Here is a 25,955-nt window from a genome sequence, read left to right on the forward strand (position 1 = left end):
ATTAAAACTGCCTAATGTTGAGTGTTGGTGGAAAGTTGCTGTTCAAAAAGTCCACCATATAATTTTGGTGACTAATTTTGCATACAGTGATATAATGTCTCTTTACAGCTACCGTGCATTTGTCCTTCTGTTCTCCCTGCAGGTAGACCCTGTTCATGAGTGGGCTCACCTTCAATAGGGGTGTTTGATGAGTATGACAGTGACAGGCATTTCTGTGCAACTGGGCAGAGTCAGGTTAAAGTTACAAGGTAACTCAGCATTTTCCCCCTTCTACAAGCCCTCCATGGTGGGCTTTAGAAACCTGACTGGTCTTTTTCCATAAACTTTTGAGGTATGCTTTTTTCTTTTAGTCCTTATTTTATCCCTCATTAAATATCTTTCCTACTTTATGAATAGATCATGTGATTTCCTCTGCATTCATCTTTACATATTTCTGTGGTTGATCGATTGGCAATGATGTTGGGCATTACTTTTTCTGAACTGACACCAGAGACTTTATCACTGCTGTGCTTTGCCACTGGAGAGGAAATGGTGCTTGTACAGAAATCATCCTTCCCCTCTGCTCAAGGTGTTTGTCTAGCTAAGCATTTCGTTTTCATCTCACCTCTCCCTTCTCAGAGTACACTGCAACTTTGGGACTTTCCTGTCAAGCTTCTGGTCCTCTCTTGCTTCAAACCCATTTTTTAAATCTTTGCTACCTCTGCAAAACTTCACCCCATGCTCTCACTACTGCAAGAGTGCTTGGCTCATTATCTGCTTTTCCTCTCTGTCCATATGGCCAATGGGCCTCAAGAAACAAAGTTTTATTACAGGATATTTGACCTGCAATTCACTGACCAAATGCCTGTGCATAATCAGGAAGCTATTTAACAGGCATTTTCCGGGGTATAGCAATATTTGGAAGTGGTAACTACTGAATTAATGACTAATTCTGCAATTGTAAACTTTCAATCTGTAATATTTTAACTCAGGCAGTAGGCTGAAGTGATGGAGAAACAAACAAACCAATGATTATTCTTGGTGTCACTTTGCAATGTATATTCACATCTTTTTATAAGGATAACTGTTTTACACAGGCAGAGTGCAGACTACACGCCAAGCACCATTAATGTCAGGACTATATTCAGATAGCGGTTTTAAGTTGAAATGTATTGTTTTATTCTTAGGTGTTCCTCTGATCTTACTGGCATCTATATCTGTGAAAAAAAAAAAATTCCTGCACTGAAGGTGATTGTGTCATTAATAAACTAACATGGCTTTTTAAGGAAGGATGTGCATTTATTCCTGAAAGAAATCAAACTGCAGAATCATCAATAATGTATATGCAAAGTTTCTCATCTATAAGATGTAATATAAGAACAGATTTCTTTCAATGAAACATACTGTTATAAATTTTGCTATATCCTTTTTGAAACATATTTTTTCAACTTTTATGTAAATCAACTGTAATGCATACTGATAATAATATAAAATGAAGTATGCCATCAGCTGATGTCTCAATGATATAAATCAGCAGTAAAGATTTATTTGAATACCTATTTTTATTTGTTATTCTTCTGCTACTTAATTCTGATTTTTGTCTATTCATTTATCATTGTAGGTGACTGAATTCTGTAATGAACATAACCAGAACAGAAAAGTACCCAATCTGCAAAATTGAATGTGTGACTACAGAAGCACATGAGAAGTATTTTAAAACTGTACAGATTTTGAAAATAATCTATTCATTGGCTTCCTAATGGAATAATTGATGATTTTGCTAAGAAATTAGCATTTATTTGAATTGAAACACAGTACAAAAAGGCATTTTAACTTCAGACTGCACTCTTAAATATTTTTAACATACCGTCAAAACCAAAGGAGCTGCACAGCTCGCATATCAGAAAATAATTTTCCTGCTATTGTTATATTCTAGATAATTGAATCTAGAAAGCAGAAATTCGACCATTTTTGTTTGATGTAATTTTGATAGCTAGGTTCTGACATTGTTAAGAATGATGGTATCTATTCCAAGTACTTGTTTACTTTCCCTGACAATGGCAGATACAGCCAAAAGGTTACATCCAATTGAACAGAACTGTTATGCCACAAACTGCAATGTCATGGAGTCATGCCATGTCTATACCACACAGAGAACAGTACAACTAAGTAAGGCAGAGAAAGTTATACAGCTATTTATTCCAGCAATTGTACACATCAGATCTCTTCACAAACACTAAGAGCAGGCTCTAGAGCAATGACAGCCCAGCTAAAAGGTATTTAGTTTTGAACATTTTTCAAACACTGTGTAGTTGTTTCCCTTTAACACAAGAAAAGTCTGTATTCCCCAGAATAATACTTAAAGTAGACTGTAAACAGCTATAATAGAGAAATATCTGTGTACTACAGATAGACAGGATTTGTGTTTTGTTTGTGAAATGAGCAACAGCAGGTTTCTTAACTAGAGTACTATAATAAATTATCTTAAATTAAGAACTGTTGAAGTTTTAGTAAATTATTCACTTGTAATTGTAACAAGTAACAGTTACTTCAATTTCATAGGTTTCTTAGCAGGCTTGAAACTGTAAAGAAATAGCTATTGAGCTAGAAATTATTGTACTTAATTGAGGTTAATGAATTTTTCAGATTTAAAACCATATAAATGAGATGAAGTTCAAGTCACCTCCATACTACAAAATGCTGCCATCATCTGTTCATTTCAGAGCTGTGCTGTGAGAAATTTAATCATTCAAGCACTCAGTTTAGATAATAAGTATTTTGCAGATCTATCTGTCATGCTGCATTTTATTTTTCCCAGTAGCTGAACTAACTAATGAAACTGATACTAAGTAGTATTTGAAATTATTTTGAAAGAGATCAAAAGTTTGAATGATAAACCAACACACATGGCTATCTTCTAATATTTGTATTTTCAGCTGCAAGTTATGAAATCAGAACAAGTGACACTCCTCTGGAACTAAGAGGCAACTTTTATAACACTGCTTTGGTGAATACTTTGCCTCTATCAGCTGAGCATGATGGCTGAAAATGTAAGTTAAAAAGTTTTGCTAACCAGTAGTGTGGAGGTGTTTAAAAATTAATTGGTCGTTACTGTTTCCAAGGTTTCAGTGACTGCTAAAGACAAACCGAAAACAATCATTATTTCATATTGATATGAAAAAAAAAACCAAACCCAACCCACCACACACAGAAGAATTTAGCTAATTTTTCTGTCCAATATTTCAGAAGAAGTGGGATGATGTAATTTCATACCATGACCATCAGGAGTTATTTTTTTATACACTAGGAAAACAGATGGAGGTAAATCTTCAAACTGAAGTACTTCTAAATGCATGTGCCTGGATAAATTCCACACAGTAATTTTAAAAGTATTGCACAAGACCCTCAGCAGCAGTTTACTCTCTTGATTATTAATGACTCTTACAATATCACCGAGACATAGTGTTTTTTAAAAAGGCAGAGAGGATGAACTGCAAAATTATTGGAAAATCTGTTTAACATCTGTTCAACAAAAAGAATAGGAAATCTGATAGAATATTCAATCAATAATGAATGAAAGGATGAAAATATAATCAGTGTCAATCACTACCACATTTATTCCATTCTTATTTTTTTTAATGCACCTCTTTAACAAATTAGGAACTACCAAGCTGAGAGATCTCAAAAAGTAGCTGGTAGGGAATCATCACCTAATAGACATTTCTCAAAGGATTACAAATCAGTGGTAGGTGTGATGCTATTAAATACTTTATCAAGGAACTGGAATAAAATATGTCACTTCTGGACAAGTTTCTTTCAGTATGAAATGAGAAAAAATGAGGGGGAATAGGACAGTCACACAGAGTAATCTGGCTTGCTTGACAAACTGTTCTCACACAACAGAAACATATTTTATGCCAAATGGAATGGTTATTCATCTAAAGGCAAACAATGCCATTTAAAAGGGGATAGTTTATCATCCCAAATATTGTATACAGAACTTGTCAGCATTTTACTGGCTCACTGATCTAATCTTGCTTTTTCTATTGTTTCAATTCAATATTACATAATTATCTCATTGTTCAGATTTTTTGCCAGGAAATTCCAGTTGTGTTTTTGCAATTATTTCTCTCTTCTAAAATGAATAACAGATCATAGATCACCTGAAGAGGCATAAGGTGATTCTTTTTTTTTTTTTTTTTTTTTTTAGTTCACAATAAAATACCAAGTATTTCTTCCTAAAATTATCATGTAACTAAATTCAGGCAACATATACAATATAACTAACTGTACTTGCACAGAACATCAGTGTCTTGTTGCAAACTGTTACACCTCTTTTTGACACAAAAGCCTTGTTAGGAACGACGAGGTGTGAAACCCTCTGGGATGAGGCACAACACTCAGCGAGTGAAAATTCTGGCTTCGTGGAAAGCTTAGCATTACCATGGTGAGAGCCCCAGGACACTGACACCAATCAAAACGGGGACCCAACACAGCGGAGCCCTGCTTGGGAGTGAAGCTCAAGGAAAATCAGCGAAGAGGTGGATAATAAAACTTGCCCCAGTTAACATACATACATAAGCAATGTCCTGTTTGGCTCATTAGAGAGCTTGCTGATGTAATGCAGGTCTTGTCCCGATGCGGAGATCTGCAGCTGGCTCCTGTTGGCGGCTGGGCAGTGTGGGGGAAGCGAGTGACTCCAGGTTACTGTGACAATAAGACGTGCTTGGGACTCGACGTACTCGGATGGGGGAGGTGAACTATGCTGGGTTACTGTAACAAAGTCTGACACCCTAAAGGCAGTCATATAAATGAGACTGATAAGCCATTGCTTTTCTAATCAAGAACATCACAGACAGGAACAAGTAATGAGGTTGATTAGGAGTTCGATATTTTTGCTGTCTTTTCAGCTCCTGCATGTGGCGAAAGGTTCTATGGTATGGCTAAATAAGAATGGCTATGAGGATTTAGTTGTTGCAATTAATCCCCAGGTGCCAGAAGATGCCAACATCATCCTGAAGACAATGGTAAGAATATTTGCATTTACATGCATTCTCAGGAGTTTTGGCTTGACTTTTCTGCTTGGAAAGTAGCATGAATTAGGTCCAGCTCCTATTCATGTCAATAGGTTTTTTTCTTGCTTTTTTGAATTAATCATGGATTAATCCCATAGTTACTAAACCGGTAATTTCTAATTTGCCTTGCCATCTGCTGTTGCTACTGAGAGCACTAATTCCCTCAGACAATGCTGTAATATCTCTAATGGGAGGTAGACTGAAATTCCTTTAAGTAGCTTTCCAAATTATATTTACCTGAAAGAATGTCCTATGAATGCTTGTTTAATAGCCATTGATTATACTACTCTGTCATTAGCTAGTATGTCTCATAATGGTCCTTTAAAAATTCTAAATGGAAAATAAAAGGTTAAGTTTAGTGGCATTTCTGGGCTTAATTTTTATTTCAGTCCCCATAGATGCCTCAGTGGATAAATTCCCTCAGAATAGGATGTTGGCCAGGTTTCAAAGCAAAGAAATTGTTTTCTACAGTCAAATCATTTTAGAGAAAAGCTGCTGAACAGGACATTTATGACAAATACCCAGGTTCTTCAGTATGTCTAATGCCTTCTAGACCCTGATGTAGGTATATCTCAGTCCCATGTCATCTCCAATATCAAGTACAAAGGATACCATAACATTTTTAACATTTCCAGATTTCTTTTATCTTGTGAGAAGAAGTTTACATGAAGTAAAAGTGGATCTGGTAGTTTACTTTTTACAATCAGTCACTGACTGTCCCCTTTTTTAGCAATCAATAAGTAGAGTTTAGATCAATTCATTTTCATTAAGGGACAAACCACGGAGTGTTTTTTAGGGTAGAAGTATAAGAGTGATGGTTACTGTTACTGTGAGATACCTACCACATATTCACATCATAGCTGACCTTATGAGATCTTGCTCTTACATTGTTTCTTCAGTTCCTTTGAACTAGTTAAAAATACTTTGTTCTACCTGCAGAGCAGGCAAGGGGTCACATGGGGACAGCTGAAGTGGCACATCCTGTTATTGCTCAAATTCTCCTGGATTAGCACTCACTATCACTCTCAGTCCTGGCAAAACAAATCTCTTCAAGAAATCTCCTTTAACCGAATTTTCTGTACATGTAATGTGGATATTTGACTCACGTCTCTGTCACAGCTTGCTTCTTAGTTTATGAAAAGCCTATGGGACAGATTTTAGTCTCTCCTTCTCATTTGTTTTTTTATCCACTAAACACTTGTTAGTGGAGAGAAAAATAAAGGGAATGCTTTTTCTGATGCCTCTATTCCAAGAGAAGTGGTAAAAGAGCAAGAGGAAAGTAAAGTAATGGTAGCATATAGTAGCCATAATACAAAGAAGATATGCAAAATAGAGAATTTGACAGAAAAATTATGACATTAGTCAGATAAATGAAAAGCAGGTGCAATGCTGAATCTTGCCAACACTTACTGTCAGGCCAGTATTAATTCAAGGGTAAAATCCTTGTATTTAGTAGGTTTCATCTCATATGAAGGCTAGAGTGTGAATTTTATCACAATCTTTGATTAAGAGCAGAATTATAGAACTGGTGAGAGATTTCAAGGATTACAGTTTAGTCCTTTGGCTTCTTTGTTTATTCTTTTCTTAGCAAATATTGTAATACTTTCTTAGTTTGTGTTATGTACTTAGTTCTACTTAGTTGTACTGCTGTTTCTTGATAAGGCTAAATTATTCATTGCACATACAGACACATGTTAAATATTAACATTGTATTAATACTCTGTTTTCTTTCATTCCCTAGGACATGATTAAAAATGCTTCTAATTACTTGTTTGAAATGACAAAACATCGATTTTTCTTCAAGTCTGTAAAAATTGTAATTCCTAAAACGTGGAAGAAAAAGACCAACTATTTAAGATTAAAAACAGAATCATATGATAAGGTATGATTTAGAGAACTCTATGATTAGAACAACAAGGAGAAGCTAGACTGGTAAGGCTACATTATGAATCACATCAAAATCTAGGACTAATCCTGGAAGTTCTTGCTCAAAAGTATGGGGAATGTTCATAGGATAAAAAAAATCGCAGGACTGAATTTATTCAACATGAATAGCCTAACTCTTCTCTACACCCATGTCATATATAACTTTGTTCTTACTTTTTCAGGCAGATGTCATCATAGCAGACTCTTATATTAAACATGCAGATGATCCTTACACCTTACAGTATGGAGGATGTAGGGAGAAAGGACAGTATATCCATTTCACACCTAACTTCATTTTAAATGACAACTTGACTGAAGTTTATGGAGAAAAAGGTAATACTACTATTTAATTTAATTGCCTCTTTTGTTGTTCATATGAAATGCCTAAGATTAATGATTTTGGGTACTTATTTGCTTCCTAAAATGAAAAAAAAACTTTGAGACATATTTTTCAGAAGTAGCAAATACCTGTGAAATGTCTGAAGTTAAATATTCAAACACTGGATCCAGAAGTAATTTATCCCTTTGAAAACCTTAAATAGCTATTCTTCTGCACTTAACTACTGCCATTAGTGATAGCTTTCCTTTTATGACCACTTACCAAATAAACTATCCAGTTTTTGTGTATCTGATTTTGCACTACACTGGTGTCAAAAATGTGAGGGTTGCTGCTCTGTGGGACAGAAACCTCACAAAACCTAAATTTCCTTACATTTTTGCCAACTTGGAAGAAATCCTCTAGAACAGTTTCTGCATTTCTGAGAGTCAAATATGAATAAAACTTCTAGTCATGGTTGCTAAACTGATGCCGCCTTAGTTTTACCTCAAGGAAAAATTATTATCCCAAGTGCTTAAATATTTCACCTTGGATAAGAATTAAATTGTTAAAATTTCTATGTAAATCACAGAGTAGCTTTTAAACAGTTGTATTTAGAATGTGCATGTGCTATTCTTTTTCAACAGGTAGAGTTTTTGTCCATGAATGGGCTCACTATCGGTGGGGGGTTTTCGATGAATATAGTAGTGACATGCCTTTTTATGTGTCTAGAAATTCTGGAGAAGCAAGTGTTGAAGCAACAAGGTATTAATTTTTTTTTTTTTCCATATTTCTGCTCTTACATCACACAGGTTTAAACATTTCAATAACGTTTTCAATATTCTCATCACCTGTGCTGAGTTTTTACTTTGTAGAGTGTCCACAACCTTTTCATACGATCACAAGATGCTTAGTCAGCAACATCTATTGCTTGCTCTGCAGACCAGAAAACCACAGCTGCCTTCAGTGCAGTAAGAGGTTCAGGAGATGAGGCTGGATAATCTTTTGCTCTGTGCGCAACTGCAGACTTCAGCCACCATTTGTTTTGTATACACTTAACATAATTTTATTAAAGAGCAGTTATCAGCAATGCTGAAATTGCCCACTGAAACCACCATGATTTTAAACAGTTTCTACAAAGAGGAACAATAACTGAATGAATGTAGAGAATTAGTTCAGGCTTGCCTTTTTTTCCTAGCTCAGGCATACCAATACAGTGTTCTGTATTACAACTACTAGCAGGATATCTTTCCTGCATAGCCTATAATTATCACAAAGAAGATCACAAAAGACCAGAAGTGTTTTATGCTTTTTACTATTTCTAGATTAGTTTGAGGACCCTGCCAAGCACAGAGACAGTCTACCTATGTACTTGTGCAGTGTCTAGTACAGTGCTGTGCCATCAGCAATTTGAATTTGGGCAGCAATTCAAATAAATAACCAGTTACAGACTACATATGGGTTCTTAACCAGCCCTGACTATCTTCTATTTCCTTAGCTGTCCAGCTGGTGTGACCGGTACACCTATTTTCCAAGACTGCAACAGAGACAAGTGTGAGCCAAGAAGATGTAGATATGATGGTCAGCTATATGAAAAAGGATGTATATTTATTCCAGATATACAACAAAATATCTCATGGTCTGTTATGTATTCGCAATACATACCTTCTGTAAGTATTACTATACCTGTCTGGACTGAGAGTCTAGTCAGTTATTTCTGCTGGGGACAATGATCTGTCAGGTGTTTAATTAATTTCTGTCTCAAAGAATACAGATGATGCTATCAGTTCTATTAACATCTATTCAAAAGGGAAGATAAAGAAACTACTAGAAATTATCTGACAGCTCTTTCCTGTAAATAAGGGTGAGATGTACTGCAGTGTCGGCATCCTTCTTGCTCCATGTTTGGAGAATCAGGTCAACAGGCATAAAAGTGAAGCATTCTTGCCAAATGCCTTGTTCATAACTGTACTTTTTGGTCACTCCTTATGTAAACTGGCACCTGAACAGTGTTACCTGGTTAGCTCTATTACACACCCTTGGAAAGCAATCTGGTTTACCTATCCTTAACACAGAAGCAGCAGCCCACCTCTCTTGAAAGCATCCAGGACAAGCAGGCAGGTCTCCTCAGGCCAGCTCTGTACTGGTCCAGTGTCTGGGAAAGGGTGCTGGGACAGCAGTTAGCAGAACGGACAGTCTCCTTGCAGGTTAGATTTCTGTGGTACAGGATCACACTTCCCCTGGCTATTGACCTTATTTCTTTGGGCAAGCTCTTTCCAAGAACTTTGTGGGTGTACTGGGCCTGGCTAGGATATGGTCAATTTTCTTCATAATGGATCATATAGTGATATGTTTCAGAGTTTTGACCAATAACATACTAATATTCTAGCCTTAGCTGAACAGCATCAAGACCTTTCTTTCTCACTCTGCCCCTCGTAATGAATAGGCTGGGGATGCGCAGTAGGCTGGTACGGGACGCAACCAGGCAGATGACTGGAACTAACCTAAAGAGATATCCTATACCATATAACATCATGCTCAGCAATAAAAGGGAAAAGAGGAGTTTGGGAGGGTTAGCCTTATGCTCGGGAACTGGCTGGGCATTGGTCTACCCGCAGGAAGTGGTGAGTGATTGCTTTTGAATCATTCAGGTTTTTTGTTTCTTCTTTCACTTATCCTTCACTTATTAAACTTTTTTTTTGTTTTGTTTTATCTTGACTCTAAAGGGTTGGTTTTTTTCTTTTATTCCTCCTTTCCTCTTTCCCCATCCTACTGGGGAGAGGGAGAAAGTGTGGTGCTTAACCATAAGTGTGGTTAAACCATAACAATGGCTCAGGGTCTTCCCTCAGCAGTATGCTGTGGACATCCTGAGACATCAGTAAGATTGCTTCCTGCTTCTCTGAAAGTCTTGACTTTGTACCTTTTGCATGTTTCCTTATTCTACTCAAGCAAACTTACAGGAATTTGTTCAAGACTATCAGCCTAACCCAAGAAGCTGGTTAAATATTCAGGCTGCTTATTTGTGCTGACCTCCATGCTGTCCAGCTACTGTATCTTTGTTAGCAGGCTTAAATCTAACAGGAACTCCATGAATCAGTCACTCCAAGCATCTCAGAACTCACAAACTGAAATCTTTGTTTCTGCATGTGTTTGCTTATGTAAAATCGGAGATTAGTTCTTCGGGAGCACTTTCTTTGTTTGCCTTGTCTAAGATCCTGGCTGGCCAGGCACCATAGGACAGAGTATGTTCGCTGGAGATGAACACTTCCATTTGTCCTGCCCCCACCACAAACTTCATATTTCCTGAGATATTTTCTTATGCTTATACTGTTGGGTTCAGAATTACTATCAGCTTCAATCTGACTTTTTAGGTTGACTTTTGTGACAAAACCACTCACAATAGTGAGGCTCCAAATATGCAGAATAAGATATGCAACCACAAAAGCACATGGGAAGTAATTATGGAATCTGATGACTTCTGCAACTCGGCTGTTGTAAATACTTCTGCACCCCCCTCAGAGACTACCTTCAGGCTACTGCAGACCCAAGACAGGGCAGTTGCTTTAGTACTGGATGTTTCTGGAAGCATGTCAATGGTAAGAATAAGCATTTTATAGGCAATTATTAGCAGCAATTGTAAGAAGCAGAAAAAGTTATATATATATATATATATAAAATCAGTCAGTTCTGTAATTAACAGAGGATAATTAGGGGAAAAAAAAAAAAGAGAAACTACACTGAGTTGTAGGCCAGACTTGGTCTTTTTTTTTTTTTAACGGTAAAATCTCAATTTTATATACATCCTTTGTTCCACACCTAAAACAGCAATGCCATTGTATTTCTTCCAAGCAGAAAATGTATCATAGATGGAGTTTCATATTTTATTTTTGTTATGAATCATTCTAAAATTTAAAGTAAATATGTAGGTCACAATATGTCAACAAATTAGACGTTCTTTCCTTATTACAGTATTGCTCTTGATTGCTCTACAATCAAGAATGTGAACTGGCATAATGTTATGTCATTTTAACATGGTTGGGGTTGTTTTTCCTTTTCTTTTTTTCCCTATAAAACTTTGCATAAGTTTATTCTTTCATAGTGTCTTGTGGCATGAGATACTAAGCTTGTTTATGGATGTAAGGTTTAGTAAATGTTCCTGAATATGTGCTTATTTGCATAAATATCCTAATACTTTTATAAAGCTGTAAGCAATGTAGGAAGAATGTCATCTGTAGAAAGATGACAAAATTATCTGGGTAGGTAAGGCAGCTATGTCATTATTTATTAATAGACTTCAAAACTCTATACATGCTCTAACAGCTTTTAAAAATCAGCCTATATATTCTTTTGATGACATACTGCATTTTCTTATTTGTAACTTACCTCTTCCACAGTTCAGCAGTGAGCCAATGACCATTACTCTCTTACCGAAAATACCACAATTTCAGTGTTTCATTTCTCACAGGAATTCAAGTCTAAAGATAAGACTATTCATCTAAAGAAGGCAATTCAAAAAGCTCAAACATGTTGAGAAATAGTCATACCTTAAACCAAAATATACATGAAGAAGCATAAAGCAGTATATGCTCTAACTCTTTAGTTATGGCATACATATAATAATGGGATTCTCCCATAGTGCTCCATCAACAGACCTATTTCTAGACATGCCATTCTAGTCCAGAGCTGTTCTTGAGACTGATTTTCAGCAAAGATCTGCAATTGTAACAAATTATATTATTTTTATAAGACAGATGTCTACCAATCATAGTACATTTTTAAAAATCAATTAGTAGATAATCACGTAATACTAAAAACCAAAATGAAGATAATTATGAAATAAATATTGCAAGCATAGCTATCTCCAGAGATGTTTTCAAACATAACTTTTTTTTCAGTAATCCCTTCGAATATTAGCATTTAAAATAGCCATACTTCTACTTTAATAGTATTTATATTTTCAAAATACTTAGTCTCTAGACTAATCTACTCCTCAGGCATTGTAGGTGTTGTCCTTTTGCATCCCATCATGCTATCAAGAAAAAAAGTGACAAAAATCTTGATCGGAATGAAGTCATCACATCAGAAGATGGACTTTGCTTGATGACATCTTTCCTGGAAGCTGCAGTTTGCTGCACTTTTACCAGAACATGGTTTACATCTCCTCTCTTCTAGAACTGAGCATACATATGAATTACCTTATAGCAAACAGATTGGTTTTAATTTTTAATTACAAAAAATTCCTACATTTTGTTCATAGTCATAGCTTTTCAGAAGAGATTGCATTCTAAGCATGTTGTTGGGTGTTTTTTTTTTACATACAGTACAACCGCATCAGACACCTCCGTAGCGCTGCAGGAGTATTTCTGCTCCATATTATTGAAATTGGTTCCTGGGTTGGAATTGTCACATTTGACTCTGATGCATCTGAAAAAGCTCCTTTGCAACGAATAACCAGTGAGGCAGCACGCCAAAAACTTGTTCAATGTTTGCCTACAATTGCTAATGGACAAACTAATATCTGTGCAGGCATACATAAAGGACTTAAGGTAAAGTGTCAATATAATGTGGAAATACCTCCTGGAATAAATGGAAAATGAGGAAGAAGTGAGAAATATACTAGAACATGGACTTCCTATGCAATGGTAGTTAAGAAAGATAATATGATTCTTGAATCTATCTGGGGAAAATTTGGTGTAGAAACTATTTGACATTACCATTATATGGGATTAGAAAGAGTATTACCAGGAAACAGGCCAGATGTGATGTCCATGCTTCAAAAAGGATATTGAAAAATAAGATCAAAATCCAAAACTAACTACAAGAATGATCTAAATTTTGGAATAATTCTCACTGTTCACTAGTCATGAATCAAGCCCCTAATACTGTGAAACCACATACAAATCTCGAGCTTGGGAAACAGTGATGGATATATATTATTATTTATTTGTCTCTTTTACTTCCTTGGATGGCAGTATGAAGTGCCAGAAGATGTCACCTAATTCAGATGCAAAACTGAAAATCAGGAGCAATGTGTAGGAGAAGGGAAGGAAGAGAGAAATTGTACAGAGAAGCATGAGACCACTGAGGTAGCTGAGACCTCCAAGGCAGAGAGGAGGCTCAGGACAGAGGGACATCAGGAGGAAGACTGGCAGCCAGAGATGGAACAGTCAGGACAGAGGCCTCCCTCTTGGTTGCCCCCTACCCCTTTCTGCCCCACCTTCAGTTACTTCAGAGTACATCCTTAGACAGAAGTCTGTCCTCTACTCCTGAAATTTTGATTGAAGAATAAAGAGTAGTTCCAGACAGTGGGCATAAGTTTTTAATATGATCCCCTTAAACATCCAGTCCCTGAACGAGCAAAACATATACAGCCAGAATGTTTCTGACATCTTCAACTTGGGACAGGTTCCCTCCCTAGGAAAACATAATTATATATTCATTATTTATAATGGAACATTTATTAAATCTAAGCAGTTAGATCTTGCAATATCAATTGCAATAATTAATATTGTAATAGTTCTAGTGTTAAATAAAAATTCAAACTCTGATTATCAGTTTGTCTATATTTGAAGTTAACAGCTCTAAATGCATACATTGACTGTTCTCTGGGATAAGCTAGTATTTAAAAATGATTCTTCTGCTTATGTCATTAATTCTTTTCTTGATGCAGTTAATTGCAGATAAAATGGATACTACAAATGGTTCAGAAATTGTGTTACTGACAGATGGAGAGGATCCAGGTATAGCAGCTTGCCTTGATTTGGTGAAACAAAGTGGGGCAAAAATTCACACCATTGCACTGGGGCCATTGGCAGCAAAAGAATTAGAAGAATTTTCAAAACTAACAGGTAAATACTCTTTCTCTGGCATGCATATTCAAGTATGAAAATATAAAAGCGTAGCAATTCATTGGTCTGGAAAAAAGAAATGTAAGAAATTTAAAACAAATTTAATTTTAAATAAATTTGGGTTTCATGACAGGCTTTTTTTAATGCAAACAAGCAGAACTCTTTAGATCCATAGATTTGCTTTAAAAGCTGTCTTGATTTTAAAAATGCAGTAACATGACAATACCCTTTAATTAAGGAGATTTAATTATGTTATTGCTATATAACATAAAAAGAAATGACTAGAATTTAATTTCTGGCATTGCATGCAATGATGAAAACTTTCTGTATGCTTTTACTTATAACCATTTTTCATTACATAAAGAATAATAATTTTTTTCCAACTGTTGCAGCTGAAGTGCACTGGCTAGGAAATTGTAAACACAGTGAATACCGTTGTCATTAGCAAGCATAGCTGTCTGCTGAGCTGGAGCTATATAATTAGATTGAAAACAAGCATTTTAAAACTATCCATAGGGGTGTTGCTTCATGCTACAGCACCTGCTAATGCCACGGAACAATGAAAACTCCTTGTGTAGATCTAGAAAGTAAGCTGACTCCAAACAAATATAGTGAATAAATATTCTTATTAGAGGGATGCACATGCTGTACATTTTCAAACTACAATCCACTTCTTTTCACAATTTAAATAATTTGGAAAACCCTTACATACTCTTCATCATCATTAGATCAACATGACTATAGGAGAGTCCAGAGCTCAATTCTATTCTGGCCTCTATGCTAAGACAGAATTTGTTGTTTAAGCTCCACTTGCAGCATATTTACTAAGAATGATTTGTGAGTTAGAAAGAACCCAGATGGTCCTTCAGTATTCAACCAGCAGGCCTTCCTGCTTAGAAACAAAAATCAGTTTTCCGAAGATACTGACTAGACCCCTGAGCTAACACCTCCTCCAGCTCTTATGACTCCACGTGTTCTCTCATGAGACAGAGCCATACAACTGATGCAACCTGCATATCTTCTGTCAGCCTGTGTGTGAGGGACGGGGATGAGCGGTGGTAGGTGGTAGGGAGGGGCTGTGGGCAGCCCCTGCATGCTGGAGTAGGCTCCCCAGGAGCACAGTGATGGCTCAGTTTATGTCTGGCATGTGTGATCCTACTTTGAAAGAGACTTGCAACAAATGCACGAACTGCAGATGCTTCAGTAGAGCACTATGAAGCCATATTCACAATGCATTCGTTAACAGACCTGCACTGATTATGAGAACCTCCAACGGACTGGAGCTGCTTGAACGCAGTATACATGAAAAGAGATCTAAACTTCACATTTGGGAATAAAGATGATCTGGATGTTAAGAGTCAAAAACCATGGAAGGCCACTGTGTCTTTTCCACAGAGGTATTTTCAGAGCAGAATTTCACTGAAGGGATAGTATGTGACTCCAAAAGTACTAGGAGAAGTCTATAAATGCTGTACTTGATGATATGCCCCAGGGAGTGGTTTTTTTACAAACTTTGCCAATGACAGATAAAATGAGTTGATCACACAAGCCAGAATTTACTATGACATATGCATTAACACATTAATAAAAAGATGCATTTCTTTTTTGATTTTGTAACATATTGGCTGCCTCATTAGAACTTTCAGTACCAGAAGTCATATAAAACTTAGCAACTTTAGAGTAAAAAATAGTGTTTCTAATTCTTCTGCTCTTGTCTTTCAGGAGGTTTAAGGCTTTATAGTGTAGATGGAGTTGTCCCCAGTAAATTAATTGAGGCATTCAGTGCAATTACATCAGGAAGTGGAGATATTTCTGAACAATCCATTCAGGTCTGAATTTCAACACTTCTTTTTCCTTCTATGCTTTTAGTTTATCAGTAATTGAATGAATTTAGACATTAATATCATAATTGTCAGTGGCTCAATTTGGAAATAGGAGCAAGTACATTTTTTAGTGATATTTGACATTTCACGGCAATGAAACATATATAATTCACAATTTATATAATTCATGATTTCAAAAAATCAAGAAGATTATTTCTCATAATTGTCAAAGTCCAAGAGACTTTGAGAGAAAAAAAAGCAAGCAGAAATCCCCCAGGATGTTTAGTTTACTTTTACACAAAACATTATCTTTTAAAGCGTTTTAACAGTGTAACTTGATTGTAACAAAGATACAATTCAAAATACAGCTTTTCTTCTAAGCCATATGTAGCATTTTTACGTATAAACTTTTAGACTTTTAATCTAGGCCAATTCTTAATTAGAATTTAACAACTCATTCCTCACTTCGTTAATATTTTAACACAGATCCAGTCCTATGTTTTATCCAAAATATACCACTCACAAAGATGTCTAGATTATAAACAGCAGATAATGATGAGCAAACTGCAGTGGAAATACAGTTTGTTGACACAATGCTTTGGATAGGTAGATAAATAGTTTAGATATAGAAACGAAGGACTTACACTTACTGTAGTTTATTGTCTACCATAATTTTACACTTAAAATCAATGTTACTAGGTAAACAGCCATTTATTTTCTAAAGTGAATCTGGGATTTTATTAGTTTTCTTCATTTAGTAGTTGTGCCAAATAGCTCTTAATTTTCCTGTAGGTAGAGACAGAAGAACTAGAAAGCCTGCCATCTTCTCCATGTAACTCTGAGTTATAAATAAGCAGGGATCTTTTTTAATGCTAGTTTCCAAAAGGTATAAATGCTTTTAATTTCTCTCCTCCAAAACTAATCCATTTTAAATCAGCAACGAATAGATACAATATTGTACAATGGGTGAGGAATCATTCTGAAAATATGTTAAATGTTTCTTTACTAAATAGTAATAAGAAATTTTATTCCTCTAACAACAGCTTGAAAGCAAAGAGCTAGTTGTTCAGCATTCTGAATGGATGAATACTACTGTGCCCGTTGACAAAACTGTAGGAAATGACACTTTCTTCAGCATTGCGTGGAGTATATCTCAGCCATTTTTTTTTCTGAGGGACCCCAAAGGAAAAGAATATGGAAGCTCAGACTTTACAATCGATGATTCAAACCCAAACACAGCTAGACTCAGTATAAGTGGCACTGCAGAGGTAAAGACAGAACTTTTTTTTTTTTACATTTTCTGAATTAATGTTCCCTATAGACTAGCATACCGCTTTTCTTTACTTTTTTTTTTTTTTTATTATATAAGGGAAACAATGGTTCTGTTAGAACATGAAGATTTTTCACTAGTTTTTAAAATTTTTGTATTTTATTTGCAGGTGGGTGATTGGCAGTTTTGTATTAAAAATATTCATACAGCAACTCAAGTTATATCAGTAACAGCTGCCTCTCGACCAGCACATTCTGACATTCCTCCTGTGAGCATCACAGCTCACATGAACAGGGCAAATAGAGCATTTAATCCAGTTGTTGTTTATGCAGAGGTTAGCCAAGGGTTTGTGCCTGTTCTTGGTGCAACTGTGATAGCCACCATAGAGAAGGATGGTGCTGCAGCAGTAACCCTTGAACTTCTTGATAATGGTGCAGGTAAGGTTCCATACACATAGTAAAAACCTTTGCATTTATGCATTTTGGAATCCAAGTTTGCATGCTCCCCTCAGGTTTATCACAAAGGACTGAATCATGGCTATACCTGTATCAAGAAAAAAATAAAAAGGGAGACAGAGGATCCTACTGCTTTAGGACAGAAGTAAGCTACAGAGCTTTTTCTCAGTGAGGAAAACAAAGACATGGGCCTTTACCTGAAAAAATTGTTCTGCTTTCTTTCCTGTGCTGTTATTGAGGGTGAAAGCAGAAGTGTTCATGGTAGTGGGTACATTGCTCATACCTCTTTCTGAAAGTGTACTGCATGTAATCATTGGCCCTCAAAAGGCAAGGTAAAAAGAAAACAAGCTGTTTTGTTAGTCCATCTCATATTCTAGGAAGCTGGACTACAGTCTTAACATTAGCTCACCAAATATTAGCTTTATCTCTTTTGTATGTTAAATAAGTTCATTATTGTTCTTTTCAAGAATACTCTTTCTTAGAGCAATAGCAAGACATTCCTGGCATTCAGCATCCCTGATCTCTTTTCATACTCCTCTTCCTTTTCTTTCACCACTGCTGTAGACCTGTAGCTTTATAAATTCAGTGGTATCCAGCAGTGCCTCCTCATTCTGTCCTGACTTTCACATTGCTGTACTTATAAGAAGATTTCAATGTGTTATCCTGTGTTTCTCAAACATGTACTTGCTGAACCTGCAAGGTTATTTTTACACTGCTGCCAGGCTTTAAAATAGTTAGTTTGGATGCCACCAGCAGATCATCTATCTACTGCAGCCAGACAAGTACAACTGCACAAGTTCACTTAAAGAGAAGGAATCCTGCTTGATGAATTCCTGGCCAAAGGTTAAATTATAGCATTTTTATAATTAAAAGGTGCTTTATATAGTAGATGGCTAATAAGTATTAACTTGGTGGTTTCATATAGTAACAAGAGATTTACCTATTTAAAGGTGTTAATGCAGAATGGTTCTTTTTAACAAAATACATATGCAATGCAGGTTGTCATAGTGGGACCACTCCTATTTTTAAAGATGTCCACATTACTAAAACACTGTCAGGTTTCTGCATAGTAATGCTCAGGTTTTATGTATGAGTAAGAAAAAATAATCTTGTTTACCAGCAAGTATCTTGTTTAAGATATTAATTCTCAATAATTCTATACCAAGGTGCTGACACGATGAAGAATGATGGCATCTACTCAAGGTACTTTACTTCTTTACAAGGCACTGGAAGATACAGTCTAAAAGTGAATGCCCATGGGAGAAATACAACTGCCAGACTTAGCCTCAAGCAAAATCAAGCCTTCTGTATACCAGGCTACAGAGAAAATGGTAAAGAGCGTTTATGAAACAGACAATTCTTTGCATGATTTGTATATACGGGGGTGTAAAGGTTTTAGCAAATAGGATCATTTAGATTCACAAAAATTGCATTCGATCTTAAAAGATGTTCTATCTACTATTTTCACCACAAAAAAGCCCAAACAAAACAAACCAGCTCCAACTACTGTTTTCTGTATATGAGAACAGCATAAAATCTTGTCTTTAATCTAAAAATTATTTTTTTTTACAGCCATGAGAATGATAAATATTGCTCAGATTTGATATTTCAGCATCTTACAAGAGGAATTTTAAATCTATAATTATTCTTGAGACTTTAAAATGGGGATTTGGGGTAATTAAATTCATCATGCAACATCAGTATACAAGCTAATGCTGCTAGAAAACTTAGCTTTTAAGAGTTCTTGATTTTTTTAGTACTTTTTCATCTTAATGCTGAAAAAAATAGTAGTTGTTGCAATTTAATATCCTCACAGTTACACACTGTGAAATTTAGAAAAATAAGCATAAAAATTGTCTAAAAAACTCACAAAGTATGGTCTATATAACTGAAAGTCTCTTAAGGCCTGCAATATGGGTAAAGAGATGGATAGAACTACCTTATTGCAGCCATGGCTCACCAGCATCTGCAACCTGCTTTACTGCTTGCAGTATTTCCATTTTTTACACATTTTAGACTTTGTCTGCTTTTTGGGTTTCCTAAATTTTATACTGAGAATCCTGAGATGACCTTGTTTTCTGTCTTTACTTCACTAACTTTTCACTAAATCTGAATAAAGAAAACCTAAAGGATGAGAAGAGATAATAAGAATTAAAAGAAAATGCAATTCAGAGTTATATCATGCTGAAAGTTGAAAAATGTTTTACACAGGTAAAATTTATATGAATGCACCAAGACACAAATTTTCTGATAAAGCAATCCAAGTCAACCTGGGAAGTTTTAACAGAATTTCAACAAGTTCTCTTGTAGTGAATACGGGAGAAGATTCTTCTATTTATCCACCCTGTAAAGTTACAGACCTTCAAGCTCGTTTAGAAAACAAAATGATAGTCTTGTCTTGGACAGCTCCAGGAGGTGACTTTGACAATGGAAAAGGTGAGTCAGACACTACATTTTTGTGAGATGGGGTTGATATTTTTGTCTGAAAGGATATACCCTGAGGACCAACACTCAACCTGAAAACATAACCAAACAGAAAGACAACCTTTTGTATGATACCTGTTTTAGTTGTCCTGTTAAAAAAAACCCAAACAAACAAACAAACAAAACCAAAACAAAAAGCAAACAACAACAAAACAAAACAAGGAAACCAAGGAATATTATACACAAATCAAATAAATACATTTATATATAACCACTAGAGACTTTAGCAACAAGTCTTAGTCCATGTCTGTGCATAATAAAAAAAAACAAAACAAAACAAACCACCAAACCAACCAACGTGGAGAATACAAACCTTTAATCTATTTACAAAGATGTAAATGGACTATAGAGATGCAGTAACGTTCTATCCAGAATACTCATTTTAAGGTTGTTGTACAAGAAAAATGAAACTTAATTCCAGATGAAACATACAAACATTTCCTCGCATAAACCAGAGAGTATATGTTAAAATATACAATGCTACAAGTTATGATGATTACAGTTTCAGATGAAAACCTTACATTTATCTAAAATTTTTAATAACCAGCCACACAAGGAAAAAAGAACTAAAAATAAAATTCTCAACTTCTTTTATCGCTATTTAGCAACTATGTGTCTAAAAACTTTTGCAGCTAAAGTAGTTAGTTACTGCATTATAGTTTAAGATAGCAGATCCTGCACTGGTTTGGAGCTGGGCATATCATGCACATCTCTACTACCTAAAGAGGAGAGGGTATAAGAGGAAGAGAAGGGGAAGGGGAGAAAGTCTTGAAAAGCTACAGACTTTAAATAGAAACAACAGAACCCCAGGGAATTAATCAAATGCATTCATAGCAATGTAACTACCAGTTCTTTGATTACAAATGGGAGAATCATTTTGTGTCTTTCACAGTTTTTGCTATCAAAACCTCATGCTGATAGAGAGAATACAGATCAGCAAGGCCCACCCCTGCTATCTACACATATATTTTAATTGCTATTTCATCTTATGTTTGTATTTTGACAGCAGTTTCTCATTCAGCTACATTTTGCACAGGTCTGCACAAAGGTAAGAGTGTTGGTGAAACAATATTTTTAAGGTGGATTCAATTTCCATTTTTAATTGAAAAGGAGTTCCCAGACTCAGCAACAATTGACCTTTGACACTGTAAAGTAAGGTTTAAAAGCGAACTTGCCAACCCTCCATGCTGAGCAATAGTCAGTAGTAAAAGAGGAATCACCAGCACATTTTTTCACAAAATGGGTCTTGAAGTCCTACGCTGTGACCACAAGCAGGGATATTAAAACATCTATATTAATTTGTTGTTAATGTGTGTTCTTTTTTCCCTAGCTGATCACTACATAATAAAAAGCAGTGAAAATCTTCTGGACCTAAGAAATCACTTTGATCGTGCCACTTCTGTGAATTGCTCTAATCTCATACCTAAGGAGGCTGGTAGAGAAGAATTGCTTAAAATTAAACGAGAAAATTTCATAATAGAAAATGACACCATAATCTACTTTGCTATACGTGCTGTTGATGATACCAGCTTGATTTCAGAGGTGTCTAATATAGCACAAGCCACATGGTTCATTCCTCCAAAAGCTTCTGTGCCTTTAGATTATGATGGCAACAATAACGGTGCTAACAGTCCAGTAATAGTAGCAATAGTAGCTGTGTGTGTAGTAGTAGTCTGTACTATTGTAAGTTTAACTCTGTGTGTTTTACAAAAACAAAAGAGAAGACTGGATATTGAAACAATGCAAAAGCATGTGTAAAATAAAATAAATAGAAGGAATTTAATGTAATTTTTGCTACACAAGTTTTAAAGTAGGGAAAGAGGTATTTTTACATTCAAAGAATAAGTGCACAGATTTTAAACAGATGTATTTGTCTTTTCTGATAGGCTTATAGATGTAGATTTTCAAAAGTGTGTCTTATATTCAAGTACATGTACACTGATTAAATGTATAAAGGTGAAAGCACATACTCAGAAAGTATCACATGTACCGTATATTTAACTCTTCCGTTGCAAGATTTTTCCAATGTAGTGTGGTGTTTTTCTTAAATAAAGGAGGCAAAGGACTATGATACTTTTCTTATTTTTATTCTTCACATAACATCAAGCAAGGCATGGTGGGAAAGAGATTAGAAAAATCTTCAAGTAATGCAATGACTTCCTGTGTATCATTCACATGTTTTCAGTTAAGCTTACTGAGCCAAGAACAAAAATATATACCTCCAGGTTAATAAAAAATATTAAAATATTTAACACCAGATGGATTAGTTTTCAAAAAAATATTTAAAGTATGTATATCCATAGGTGTATGGAAGAGTTGAGTATATAAATACTTTCAGAATGAGTTGCAGAGTGTGATAGATAGTAAATTGTTTGTTCACCAAATTTTGTTAAAAATAATGGAAACATATGTTGCCACATGAGCTATGAAAGGCTAACATTGCTACAGTGTGTAAGACTAACCGCAAGCGCTAAGCTGAGAAAACATGATAAAGCAAGATTGTATAGGAGGCATGAGGGCACTCCCTTATCGGAACTTTAACAGCTGAAGAAGCCTGTAGAGACAGGCCACAGAAATACCCTATCAGTTGAAGAGGCCTGTAGAGACATGCCAAAGAACTACGGAGGCTGCGCAAAGCTTCGGGGTGAAAAGTTCAACGAGGAAGAGGAGATACTTCATCCCTGCGCCCACCGCCCAGGGCTCTGCGACCACCGCCCAGAACTATTGAAGTTTACTACGCAGGCGCAAGTGGGAAGAAACCTCATTACAATACGAAGAGGGGCTAGGCGGGGATAGATCATGAATATGTAGAGCAGTCTCATTAATATATAACACTTTGTAGCATATAAGGAAGGCGAGAAGCTGCGAAAGGGCGTGCTGTTGGTGGAGTTGCACTCCCCGGCCGCCCAGCGCTGCAATTTGCTTATGCCTTGCTTCCTGTAATTAATAAATTTTAATTGGATACTACTTCAATAAATTGTGTGAAGTCAATTTATAACACAGAGCACATGGAATATTTTCCTAGGTGGAGACTAAACAAAGCTATAAATTTGGAGCTACAATAAACCTTTATAAAACAAGAGGTAATTTTAAAGCTGCTAATGGAGAAGGAGTTTGAGGGATATAGGGTGATCTGTATGACTCGGGTTGCTGTCCTGGGTTGCAGTGTATTCTATTACCATCCTCATGAGCTGCCGAAATCAGGTGGGGCAGTGTTTCCTTGCTTCCCGCCCCCCCCCTCCAGACTATCTTTCTGCTAACGGCCCATCAATACCATGCAGCATGACTCATTATCCCATTGTGAGATGCTCCACCCAGAGGGAGAAAACCAGCATTCCATCCTGGATATAACCTGAGATTCTGAATACCAGAGACACCCTTTTCCGCTGGATTTCCAGAGGACAGGAGCTACTCAGCCACCACTGGACTTTTTCTGAGGAAGAGTAGACCTTCTTTCTACAGGATCATCGCTTCAGGGAGACTGCAGCCACCATTCTACCAGACTGCTACCACCACCCGGATTAACAGGGTGTCAGGTTGTATCCTGACTCTGTTAGTTTAACCCAGTGTTACCTGCCTATATAATTTTTTTAATTTTTTTCTTTTTTTTTTTTTTTTATTTCCCTATTAAATTGTTATTCTGACTTGGTGTCTCCCACTAGTTTGTTTTCAAACTAGCACAATTGCTGACTGACAAATTAACAACTAGCTCAAACCAGAATGCTTTAGACTGCTTACATGGCCAAGTATGTAGAGGCCACATCTCTGCCTTCCAAAAAAAGGGAAAAATGTACAATAACAATGAAAAAATGTTAAACTCAGCAGTCAAATTATCATTGACAGTCTAGTATTACCCAGTAAATATACCATGTCTAGCAAACATGAGTATTTTCATTTACAAGCTTGATACTATTAATGTAATTTCTGATAGTGGAAATTACACTTCAGAACCAATACACAGTTTTTGTAATTAATATAATACGCATCCTCATCAAGTTTGCTGATGACACTAAACTGGGTGGTGAGGTGGATATGAGAAGGGAGAGCCATCTCACAGAGAGACCTCGACAGGCTGGAAGAGTGGGCTAACAAGAACAGTATGAAGTTTAACAAAGAGAAGTGAAAAGTCCTGCACCTGCAACAACATAACGAAAGAGCCCGGTACAGGCTGGGCTCTGAGGCTGGGGAGCTGCCTTGCTGAAAGGGACCTGGGGGTACCAGTGGACAACAAGCTGAACACGAGTCAGCAGTGCACTTCTGCTGCAGCAATAAAAGCAAATCAGATCCTGGACTGCATCTGCAGGGGCATTGCTAGCAGAGAGAGAGACGTGGTCATCCCACTCTACTCCGTGCTTGTCAGGTTGCACCTACTCTGTCCAGTTCTGGTCCCTACAATTCAAAAAAGGTGCTGACAGACTGGAAGAGGCCCGAAAGGAGGGACATGAAGATGATCAAAGGGCTGGAGAACCTATGAGGAAAGACTGAAGGAGTTAAGTCTCTTCTTCCTGGACAAGGCTCAGCGGACACCTCATCACAGTATTCCAATGCTTAAAGGGTGACTACAAAGAGGACAGAGGCTCTCTCTTCACAAGGAGTCACATGGAGAAGACAAGGGTCAATGGGTACAAGTTGCAGTAGGAGAGGTTTCATCTTGATACAGGAAAGAGATTTTTTCAGTAAGAACAATCAATCACTGGAACAACCTCCCCAGTGGTAGTCTCCATCACTGAAGGTTTTCAGGATGGAACTAGACAGGGTGCTAGGTAATCTCATTTAGACTCCCTTTTCCATAAAAGCTTGGACCAGATGGTCTTTCAAGGTCCCTTCCAGCCAGAGCTGTTCTATGATTCTGTGGTTTTCCTGCATACACCAACAAATCTATGCAAATGTTGAATAATCATCTTATGTTTTCTCCTCTACATTCACATCTGAAACATCAAATTTTGCCCTTTGTTCTACTTTACCTTTTATATTTTAACAGCACCAACTTTTTAATATTTTAATGGAATTTCTCTACCTTTCCTATACTTTCCACAAGTTCAGCTTTTTCTTTGTCTAGGTTTCCCATTTTCTGTGGGTTTCTGTACTTTGAATGGATCACCTCTTAATGAACCTTACTATTGAATGCGTTTTCAGATCTAATATTACTTTTCCCCAAGTGTCATAATTTCAGTCATATCAAGGGCAGAATAGCTGTCGCATTTTAGAGTAGAGACACTCCTTTGGAGAAGAGAGTCACAAATCAAAGCATTACTTGCTGCTATCATTCCCTATAATAGTTTTTAGTTCACTGAATGTCTATTTATTCAGAAATATTTCCCTTTATTTGTTTCTTATTCCATAAGGTATTTCTGCTGCATACAAATTGGTAGGAACTACATCATACAATCAGAATAAATGGGTTGCATCACTGTTCCCAGGATATTTCCTAGAGCTACGTAAAAATGAGACAGACTTTACATAGCCAGTCTCCATGCTCCAAGCCAACTCCTTGTTACTCTGAAGCAACCCAAGCCGGCCTGGCTAGCGAGCAGAGCTGCAGTAGTCTCTCGTGTGGCGACACTGACATCTAGTGGGCTCCAACAACACCTCCGTTTTTCCCAAATGTTCCAAAATCCGCTTAGATCAAAGCATCTCTCTGGGACTCTCTGACCTTCATATAAATGCATATTTAAATGTACAATCATATATGAATAGCTGAAGGTTGAATTTAGCTCTTAAGGCTGGCTCTTACTATAGAGGCATGAAGAAGATTTATATGGATTATGAGCTTCAGTTT

The 25,955-nt window shown here is 36.4% G+C and overlaps 1 protein-coding gene across 2 annotated transcripts; it reads left to right on the plus strand.

The window, feature by feature from the left end:
- The first annotated feature begins 4,835 nt into the window (after positions 1–4,835).
- On the plus strand, positions 4,836–23,147 carry LOC141960659 (calcium-activated chloride channel regulator 1-like). Of its 2 annotated transcripts, XM_074906514.1 has the most exons (14): positions 4,836–5,006; positions 6,796–6,936; positions 7,163–7,313; positions 7,944–8,061; positions 8,795–8,966; positions 10,668–10,892; positions 12,618–12,842; positions 13,967–14,144; positions 15,867–15,973; positions 17,011–17,235; positions 17,407–17,674; positions 18,859–19,023; positions 19,904–20,128; positions 21,507–23,147. In XM_074906514.1, the coding sequence occupies exons 1-14, from the start codon at positions 4,848–4,850 to the stop codon at positions 21,932–21,934; spliced, it is 2,787 nt and encodes a 928-aa protein (XP_074762615.1). In that variant the 5' UTR covers positions 4,836–4,847; the 3' UTR covers positions 21,935–23,147. The 2 variants fall into 2 exon arrangements, with proteins under 2 accessions (XP_074762615.1, XP_074762616.1); XM_074906515.1 differs by lacking the exon at positions 12,618–12,842.
- Positions 23,148–25,955: the final 2,808 nt, after the last annotated feature.

This window comes from Athene noctua, chromosome 5, assembly GCF_965140245.1.
Source record: "Athene noctua chromosome 5, bAthNoc1.hap1.1, whole genome shotgun sequence".
NCBI lineage: Eukaryota > Metazoa > Chordata > Aves > Strigiformes > Strigidae > Athene > Athene noctua.

Bases quoted from the DNA above. Each gene is read 5' to 3' on its own strand.
- LOC141960659 (XM_074906514.1), top strand. From the start codon at position 4,848: ATGAGGTTGATTAGGAGTTCGATATTTTTGCTGTCTTTTCAGCTCCTG. The intron at 15,974-17,010 runs GTCTGAATTTCA...CTCTAACAACAG, and splicing joins TTTCTGAACAATCCATTCAG to CTTGAAAGCAAAGAGCTAGT. The intron at 19,024-19,903 runs GTAAAGAGCGTT...TGTTTTACACAG, and splicing joins ACCAGGCTACAGAGAAAATG to GTAAAATTTATATGAATGCA.